The sequence below is a fragment of the Vulpes lagopus genome, chromosome X (genome assembly GCF_018345385.1).
Source record: "Vulpes lagopus strain Blue_001 chromosome X, ASM1834538v1, whole genome shotgun sequence".
Classification (NCBI taxonomy): domain Eukaryota; kingdom Metazoa; phylum Chordata; class Mammalia; order Carnivora; family Canidae; genus Vulpes; species Vulpes lagopus.
The window spans coordinates 102,101,936-102,111,443 of NC_054848.1; the positions used below are offsets into that span (position 1 = coordinate 102,101,936).

At 45.6% G+C, this 9,508-nt stretch overlaps 1 protein-coding gene across 2 annotated transcripts in view; it reads left to right on the top strand.

The window, feature by feature from the left end:
• Positions 1–5,944, top strand: part of ARHGAP36 (Rho GTPase activating protein 36) — a 30,603-nt gene extending 24,659 nt beyond the window's left edge. For both annotated transcript variants that reach the window (XM_041741914.1, XM_041741913.1), the window contains 9 exons: positions 341–576; positions 830–1,022; positions 1,231–1,286; positions 1,420–1,570; positions 1,996–2,144; positions 2,367–2,543; positions 2,805–2,902; positions 3,039–3,145; positions 4,927–5,944. In XM_041741914.1, coding sequence (XP_041597848.1) covers positions 341–576; positions 830–1,022; positions 1,231–1,286; positions 1,420–1,570; positions 1,996–2,144; positions 2,367–2,543; positions 2,805–2,902; positions 3,039–3,145; positions 4,927–5,084 — 1,325 coding nt within the window. In that variant the 3' untranslated portion in view covers positions 5,085–5,944. The remainder of the gene's footprint in view (positions 1–340; positions 577–829; positions 1,023–1,230; positions 1,287–1,419; positions 1,571–1,995; positions 2,145–2,366; positions 2,544–2,804; positions 2,903–3,038; positions 3,146–4,926) is intronic.
• Positions 5,945–9,508: the final 3,564 nt, after the last annotated feature.

A 9,508-nucleotide genomic window follows, 5' to 3' on the forward strand; every position in this document is an offset into this window, starting at 1 on the left:
GCGGTCCCAACTGATCTGCCTAAGCCTTCCCCGTGCATCCACCTCAGACGGATCTCCCAGAAGAAACTGCCCTCACTGCTTCGAGGCTGTCATCCCCTGGCAGGACTTAAGGCAGGGACCCTGAGCTCCGTCGGGGTAGTTTGAGTGGAGCGGAGTCTTTTCGCCAAACCACTGCAGGGTCTTTTTTGGCTCACAACCCGGGAAGGGGCGCTGCGAGTCTGGAGGGGTGGGGTTGGCTGCCTGCGGCTGCTGAGAGAAGTGCCACAGCCCCTGCAGTTCCTCCTGATTTAGCGCTGTGGAGCCTTGACGTTTCTCATTCTTTCTCTCCCTGGCTCCCCAGCTGTATCACTTAAGACATTTGGCATTCGTCTGGAAGAGGTGCTGGTGAATGAGCTTACCCGCCGCAAGCATCTTGAACTAATAGCCGCGATGGAGATTGAAGAATCCACCGGTCAGGCTGCTGGCCGTCGTCGGGGAAACGTGGTGCAAAGGATGTTTGGCCGCATCAGGCGCTTTTTCAGTCGTAGACGGGATGAGCCCTCCTTGCCCCGGGAGTTTACTCGCCGTGGACGTCGAGTGAGTTAAACACTCCAGGGTTCAGGCAGTGGCCCTTCCTGAGGCATCCAGGGATGTGCGTGAGTGGGATGGGAGGGTCAAGGCCTGTGTCCTCAGACGGAGGGGAAGCTGAGCGGGACATGTTGGAGGGGTGTAACTGGCTTGCCACAGAGACAATGTCTCCTATTATGAATGTGATCGAATCCCCAGGAAGGTCCAAAGGGACACTCCTGCCCCCGCCCCCATTTTTAAGACAGTCTGGGTTTCTCTACAGGGTGCAGTATCTGTGGACAGTCTGGCTGAACTGGAGGATGGGGCCCTGCTGCTGCAGACCCTGCAACTTTCCAAGATTTCCTTTCCAATTGGCCAGCGACTTCTGGGATCCAAAAGGAAAATGAGCCTCAATCCGATTGCTAAACAAATACCCCAGGTTGTTGAGGCTTGCTGCAGCTTCATTGAAAAACATGGTAAGGGGACCGAAAAAATGATGGTTAAATCAAGGTAGGAGGTAATTAAACGGGAAGAATGGTGTTCTAGAAATGGGGAGAGAAATGGGTTTCAGGATGGGAACCTTTCCCCTGCCACCAGTTGGGGTTGGGATTCAGCTGGGGAGAAGGGAAATGCCAGGGAGAGGGGGACCAGAGATACTTAGCATCCCCTGTTTTTTTCTTTCAGGCTTAAGCACAGTGGGGATTTTCACTCTGGAATACTCGGAGGAGAGAGTGCGGGAGGTAAATTGGTTATGTTTATACTTCTGTTCCTTGAGTGAGGAAAAACAGGTGTGTGTGTGTGTGGGGTTCATGTCTGGTGGGGGCCCGAGGTGGACAGGGCAGAGGGTCCATGTATTCTCTCTCTTCTTTCCAGCTCCGTGAAGAATTTGATCAAGGTCTGGATGTAGTGCTAGATGACACTCAGAATGTGCATGATGTGGCTGCACTCCTCAAGGAGTTTTTCCGTGACATGAAGGACTCGCTGCTGCCAGATGATCTGTACATGTCCTTCCTTCTGACAGCAAGTGAGTGTTCTGCTCTCCCTTCTTAGGCAAGGAAAGGAAGTAGTAGGGGGGATATAGGGGTATCAGGACAGAGCTCTGGCTGCAGGACCCCAAGGAACTAAAACAGAAGAAACATCAGAAGATGAAAACACATATCCAGGTTACTTTCTCTGTATCTCTTAATATTCCATCGTAAATCTATTGTTTGGAAATTTCTCTAGAGTTTCTTGAAGCTGCACGTGTCCTCTTAGGGTCTGATTTTGATGGGAGCACTTTCTTACTTTTAGAGTTCCTGAGTTCAAATGCTTTGGGAATGGGCAAAGACAAGATGCCTGGGTACTTTCTCCATAGATTTCCTCAGTTTTCAAGCATAATCACATCTCTCCTGGTATCTGGCTGCTGCCAAGGATAGCCCCCTGAGCTAGCCCCTATTTTCCTTCTTCTAGCTCTAAAGCCGCAGGATCAGCTTTCTGCTCTGCAACTGCTGGTTTACCTGATGCCACCCTGCCATAGTGACACCCTGGAGCGTCTGCTGAAGGCCCTGCATAAAATTACTGAGAACTGCGAAGACTCCATTGGCATTGATGGACAGTTGGTAACAACAACAACAACAACAACAACAACAAAAATCCCAACTCTGGAAAAGGGCAATGAGAGAGTAGTAGGGGACATTGTGGGAGTATATGAGAGAGAGAGAGGGAGACAGAGACAGAGACACACAGTGGGAGAGGGAAACAAGAACAAAATGAGACATTTATATTGGTGTTATTTCCATCAGCACCTCAGAGGCAATCACTTTCTGCTTTCCTTTTCATAGGTTTCAGGCAACCGTATGACTTCCACCAATTTGGCTCTGGTGTTTGGATCTGCTCTCCTGAAGAAGGGGAGATTTGCCAAGAGGGAGTCCAGGAAGACAAGATTGGGGATTGACCATTATGTTGCTTCTGTCAATGTGGTCCGTGCCATGATTGATAACTGGGATATCCTCTTCCAGGTAAATGAAACTTTTGGACAAACTTATTTCACAGCTATCTCTCTCCTACTCTCAAGGCAAGGGAGAGTTGTACATATATCCCTGAGGGTAGCCAAAGAAGGTAGCTACCAAATCTCCCAGAAATTCCTCCTACATTAGCTGGTCATGGTGCCTTCAGTCCTGATAAGGATGAGTGTAAATTTAAAAATGCCATGTAAAAAAAATTAAAAATAAATAAAAATGTCATGTAATAAAGGCTAACATTGCTCATTTTACTCTCAGGTGCCTCCCCATATTCAGAAGCAGGTTGCTAAGCGTGTGTGGAAATCCAGTCCTGAAGCCCTGGACTTTATCAGACGCAGGAATTTGAGGAAGATCCAGTGAGTGTTTTCTTGGTTTGTTTAAGCTTAGCCTGGTGCAGAATTTCCTATGGGGGCTTCTAATCCCAGACCACCATCATGTTAGACAAACTAAGGATAAAAACTGACTCGCTTTTTCAAATTCATTCCCATCCAGGAGTGCACGCATAAAGATGGAAGAGGATGCTTTACTTTCTGATCCAGTGGAAAATTCTGCTGAAGCCCGGGCTGCTGTCCTTGGTCAGAGCAAGCCCTTTGATGAAGGTCAGTTCCCTGCTGGAGGTCAGGCCCTTGCTGGAGATCAGGCCCTTGCTGAAGGTCAATCCCTTGGTGAAGGCCAGGTCCTTGCTGAAGATGAGTCCCTTGAGGAAGTTGAGTCCTCTGAGGAAGATGTGTCAGTCCACGAAGAGCTAGTATTTGAGTATCTCAATCAAGGAGTAGTCTTTGGGGAAGTTCAAGGTCTTGAGATCCAAAATGACCTTGAGATTCAAGGCCCACATCTCAAAGGCATCCCAGAGCTTGATGAAGAAGATGATGATGATGACGACGACAATGATGATACCCTGATTTTTGATGATCTTCCTCCCCTTGAAGGTATTCTAGACCCTGATGATGAAGTTCCTGAACTCACTGAAATCCCAGACTTTGAAGAAATACCATATTTTGATATGGTCCCAAACCCTGAGGGAGCCCCTGATGTGCAAGAAATCCCAAATCCTGGAGAAAACCCAAATCCCGACCCTGAAGAAGGACCAGATTGTGAAGACAACCAAAATCTTGACCTTGCAGAAATTTCCTATTTCCATGTAATCCCGACCAATGAAGAAGCCTCAGACACCCATGAAATCCCAGACCATGTAGATGCTTCAGGTAATGATGAAAACCCAGGTTCTGAAGAAGATCCTAATCTCGAAGAGGTCCCAGCTCTTGATGAAATCCCAGATGATGATGAATCCTCAAATGCTGATGCAATTCCAGATCAGGAAGAAACTCCAGAAATCAATGGAATTGCTGGCTCTGAAGAAGACTCCATCCCTGAAGAGGTCCCAGCTCTCCATGTGGTAACAAGCCCTGAAGATGTGACTGAGTTTGATGAAATTCAAGACCAGGAAGAATCCTCAGCTATGAGTGGAGTCCCAAACAGTGAAGAAGCCTCAGATGCTGAAGAAATCCCAGGGCACAAAGAAGCTTCTGATGTCAGTGGAATCCAAGACTCTAAAGAAAACCCCAATCTTGAAAACAACTCGGTTCTTAATGTGGTTCCAGAGCCTGGAGATGCTAAAGTCCACAATGAAATTCCCAGTTCTCAAAAAGACCAAGCCAACACTTCTGAAGAGGATGAAGTTACCAATTTGGCGACAGAGCCTGAAGAGGTCTCCATTCTCAACCCAATTCCAGACCCTCAGCCAGACCTGGCTGTCAGTCTTGAAGAAATCATGAATATGGAAGTTGTCCCAATGCCTAAGGATCTTGACTCTAAAGAAGCTTGGTGTCCCAAGGCAATCCAGTTCCATACAGAAGATGCAGATGTTAAATTTCCTGTAGATACCACCCTCCTTAAAAACAAATCTCGGCCTGGCCAAGTCATGGACCACAAGTCCTCCCCAGAGTCATTGATGACCGACACCTGCTTTCTCCCCTCCATGAAGTGCTGTAAGCTTCCAGCTCCAGCTTTGTTACTCATTTGCTTAGTGAAATTAGTCAGGCTGGTTGTAGGGTGGTGGTGGTTGTTAGGAGGCCTCCCTCTTCCCCACCTTCCTGGTGGTATTGTCCTTTTGCTCTGAGCAGGGGGTATCTGTCTCACTCTTTCTGTTCTCTAACTCAGCCCTACCCCACCACCTTCCATAGTGGGCTTAGATTTAGAGATCTATGTTCTACTGTCAGGTCGCAGTCTTCTTAACATGTCAAATGGGGATAGTCATTCCTATCCTAACTTCTTGCCTCATATTGCATTTGAAGGGTAAAATTAGGTCTTAGTACCTTGGGTGCTATGCAAAGTATGAAGTCTAGAAATATAAGGAGTTAACATTGTTACTATTTTCCAGGTTCCTCTGAGGAGCCAGCTGTGCCTCCCGGCACTGCCCGTTCCCATGACGATGAGGAAGGAGCGGGTAACCCCCCCATTCTGGAGCAAGACCGCCCATTGCTCCGTGTGCCTCGGGAGAAGGAGGCCAAAACTGGCATCGGCTACTTCTTTCCTTAGATGTTTTTCCTTCTATAAGGTGCCGGACAGGGGAAAAGGGTGGGGGTAGACCTGGGATGTCACAGGAAACATTGAGGAGACTGTTGAAGGTAAAGATCTGAGGGTAAGAAGGATTTCCACCTGATGCTCGGGTCAGGCTGAGAATTCCAAACACACAGCCAGCCCCTTCACTGGGGATGTTTGGTCGCTTTAGCTAGTAAAAGCAGAGATGTTTCTGTGTCATGCCCAGGCTCCCTGGTGCTACCTTGCCTTTCTCTTTTACCCCTGATCTTGGCTTTCCCACACTGCAGCCCTTCAATTAATTGATGTGACATTTGTGGTAACACCTTGTCCCAGAGAAGCTCACAAATCTCGAGGTGCTTTCCCTCACCCCAAAAGGGAATTGCATGTTTTTCCTGACTTTCCTTCCTTCCTCCCAAGAGCTCAATTGGAAAGGCCCTCAAGAGGCATGCTAGGACGTTAGGTCAGCCTACTGACAGCTGACAATTAATGCTAAACCATGTCACACCAACTCATAGCCGTGTCCCCGCAGCAACTCCACCACCTCAGGATTTTCTCCCCTCCAAATTATTTAGACCAATGGCTCATCCAACAGCCACTCCCAAAATTCTGTGCAGTTTGCTCAGGTCATGCTAACAGGGAAACCTCAAATATAAGCCTAACTAGCCTTCTGGGATCAAAAGTTAGAGGAAAAATTTGATTTTATTACCTAGATCTGTTTTACAGACAGCTGGATTTCACACCCTGTTGTCAGCAAAACAGCTAGTTAGGTAGAAACACATAGTTCCAAGTAGTTAAAGTCACCTGATTAAAATGTTCTTACCTATCGTCTCTGTAGTTCCTCTATGCAGGACGGTACAAATTTGCGGGACATGCTCTGGTAACACACAGATATGGGTTATGTATGACATCCAAAATTATAGCTGATATTGATGGGTAACAACTGCTAAGGTCCATAGAATGAAGAATGTATTGTATTGAGGGATAGAAATTGATCACACAATGGGTAACAACCACAGAGCTCGAAGATTTGTGATTGTTAAAACTTCTCTGGCATTTAATCATTAATAAACATCTGTATTGTGACAGCAGCATATTCATGGCTTACCGTGTGTGTGTGTGTGTGTGTGTGTGTGTGTGTGTGTGTGTTTATTTTGAAAATTGTGCTGATGAGTTGGGAAACTGGAGCTGAAAGGGAAAGAGAGATAGGGAAGAGGAATAAAGGAGCGAGGGTGACATGGATTAAAGGGATGGAAAGGAATGGAATACAGAAGAGGGGGGAAAAGCAGAGGGGGACATGTGGAATAAAGAGGAGGGTTATGGGGAATAATGGGGAGACATGACATGAATAAAGGGGAGGGGATAATGAATAAAGGAGAAGAATGATGTGGAATAAAGGAGTGGAGGTAATAGGGACAAAAGGGAAGGAGTGATGGGGAATAGAGAGGAAGAGGTGATGGGGTATGAAGTGGAAGGGTGATATGGGATAAAGGGATGGATATGATGAGGACAAAAGGGAAGTTATGGGGGATAAAAAACAGGGGTGATGAATAAGTGGGAGGGGTGGGTGACATGGAATAAAGAGGAAGAGGGTGATGAGGAGTAAAAATAAAATGGAAGATGGGAAGACCTGCAGTTGAATAAAGAGAATGGAAGAGTTAAAGTAGAATAAATGGCATAAAGAGAGGGGTGGTGGGAAATAAAGGGGAGGAGGTGATGAGGTATGAAGGGGAAGGGTAATGTGTGATAAAGGGGTGGAAGTGATGGGAAAAAGGGTTTATGGGGAATAAAAAGCAGGGGTGGTGGGGAATAAGGCAGTGATGGGGAATAAAGGGGAGGGTGGTTGACATTCAATAAAGAAGGGGCATGAGATAAAGAGGAAGAGGGTGTGAGTTAAAAGGAGTAAAATGGAAGACAAGGGAAGAGGCTTGATTAAATACAGAGAAAGGAAGAGTTAGAATAAATGGGATAAAAGGGAGAGATAATGGGAAATAAGGGGGCAGAGCTGATGGAGTATGGAGGGGTAGGGTGTTGTGGGATAAAGGGGAGGAGGTGATGTGGGATAATGGGGTGATGTTATGGGGACAAAAGGGGGTATGGGGAATAAAAATGGGTGATGGGGAATAAAGAGGTGGTGATGGGGAATAAACAGAGATGTGGGGGACATGGAATAAATGGGGGACATGGGATAAAAGGGAGGGATAATGGGGAATATAAGGGAGGATGGATATGGGATAAAAGGGAGGGTTGGTGGGGAATAAGGAGGAGAAAGTGATGGAATATGAAGGGGAAAGTGTTGTGAGATGAAAGGATGGAGGTGATGGGGACAAAAGGCGGTTTATGGGGGATAAAAAGCAAGACTGATGGGGAATAAAGAGGCAGAGGTGATGGGCTGGGGACATGGAATAAAGAGGAGGGGGGATATGGGATAAAGAGGAAGAGGGAGTAAAAAGGAGTAAAACGGAAGATGCAAAGGCTGTGATTGAATAAAGAGAATGGAACAGTTAAAGTAGAATAAATGGTTGAGGAGGGACAAAGGAGAAGTAAGAGAACGAATGAAGCTTAAGAAGAGGGCCTCCAATGGGGAAAGGAGGGGAATAAAGGGAGAGATCGCTAGATGGTCTCAATTCCCCACTTGGACTGGTGAAAAATGAAAACCTGAAAGCATCTGAAAAATCTATGATTTTTCATAGGGTAAGAGAAGGGGTAAGAGAAGAACATGTAGCTGTTTGATTGATGACACTTCCAACCTTAAGACTTCATGACATGCTTGGAAATTTCCCGTATCGGGGACAGGGCCTCAGAAGGTGAAATGTTGTGTATTATTTATTTTTGCACACTTTGATTTAGGATATTTCCTCACACAGAGTTTTACAGAGAGCAGAAATGTAATATCGGGTCCCTCCCATAATAATTATAATCACTATTTTTTATTTTTTTAAATTATAATCATTATTATAATGATAGTTGACACATATTGAGTTTTTCCAAAGTGTCTGCCACTGGATTTGAAGCTTTACATGCATTTTTTTTTAAATATTTGCAACTCTATGAGATACATGCTACTGTAATCCTCATTTTTTTCCTTTAAAAAAATGAAATACAGAGAGGTCAAATAATCTGCCCAAATGACATATCTGGTTAGTGGAAAACAGCCAGTCTCCAAAGCTAGAGGTTTAACCACTACATCGTGCTAGGCCATCCATTTTAGAATTCTTCCTCTAGACAAGAAGATGCATGGTGATATCTTTGGGAAGTTTTTTGGATGGGATTTGCACTTTCAACAAGCAAGTTTCATGTTCTTTCCTCATAGGTCCTTTCTGTGTAGATAGGACAATGTGTTAGACACCTGCTATCTCAGGTGGACCCTAGCGGTTGCATCTAGGGCCCATAGAGATTAAAGCCAGTGGGAAATGTAGAGGTCATCCATTCCAACTCTTACCTTATATAAATGGTCACACAAGGGCTTCTATTGGGAAACAACATGTTTGAGGTCAGAGATCCAGATTAATACTCAGACAAACCTTCTGACTGCCATTCCCAAAACTTTACAGGACCAAAATAATAAAATGTGTCCCCAGAAGAGTTTGCCTGGCTCTCCCCGCTCAGTTTAAAAACCACACACAAGCCAGATAATAAGCAGGAAAGTAGATTGTTTCAAAACAATCCTTTTACTTCCTGGCCTTTCCTGAAACCAGGTACCCCCCCCAACTTATTGTTTTCCTTACGTTCCTCCCCAGTTCTGACTGCTAACCAGGGAGTTTGAGCTGAGGGTGGTGAGTAGATGTGGGCATTAGCCTCCCTCTTGCCCATTCTCTAAGCCTCACTCTTCCCCAATACTCCAAATGCTTTCCTCACCCTAGGTGGACCTCAGCAATATCTGCCTGGAAGACCCATCCCACACACCCTGACTTCACCACCCTGTCCTTTCAATACTTAGCACTTCAAGCCACTTGGCTCACTGGGAATGACTGGACTTCTGAAGACTCAACTCCACTGTGACTGGAATCTCCTAACAGTGGCTAGGACATACATGATTTACTATTTAGCTTCATTGAGATATCCAGTAGCTCAAGCCCTTCCTTTCCTCTTTACTTCTGTCCAGGAATATTGATTTTGAACCGACCACATCTTCAACCTATTTCCCTCCAAATACCACATCTGTGCTAGTTATTCTCAGGTTTGAGATCCTCTGTAAATCTGATCTCTGCAATCAAATAATGGCTCATGTGAGAGAAAGTAGCACTCCACACATTGATGTATCTTAATAGGTAGAATTTCCAACCTGAGATGGTTCCTCAGGCCACTCAGCAATCCTTTCACATGCCCGAGGTCATCTCCTTCCCTAATTCTCCTCTCATTTATATTCCATTTCTACCTCATTCCCATCAAATAACAGCCCTTTGAGTCTAACTCACCTCAAA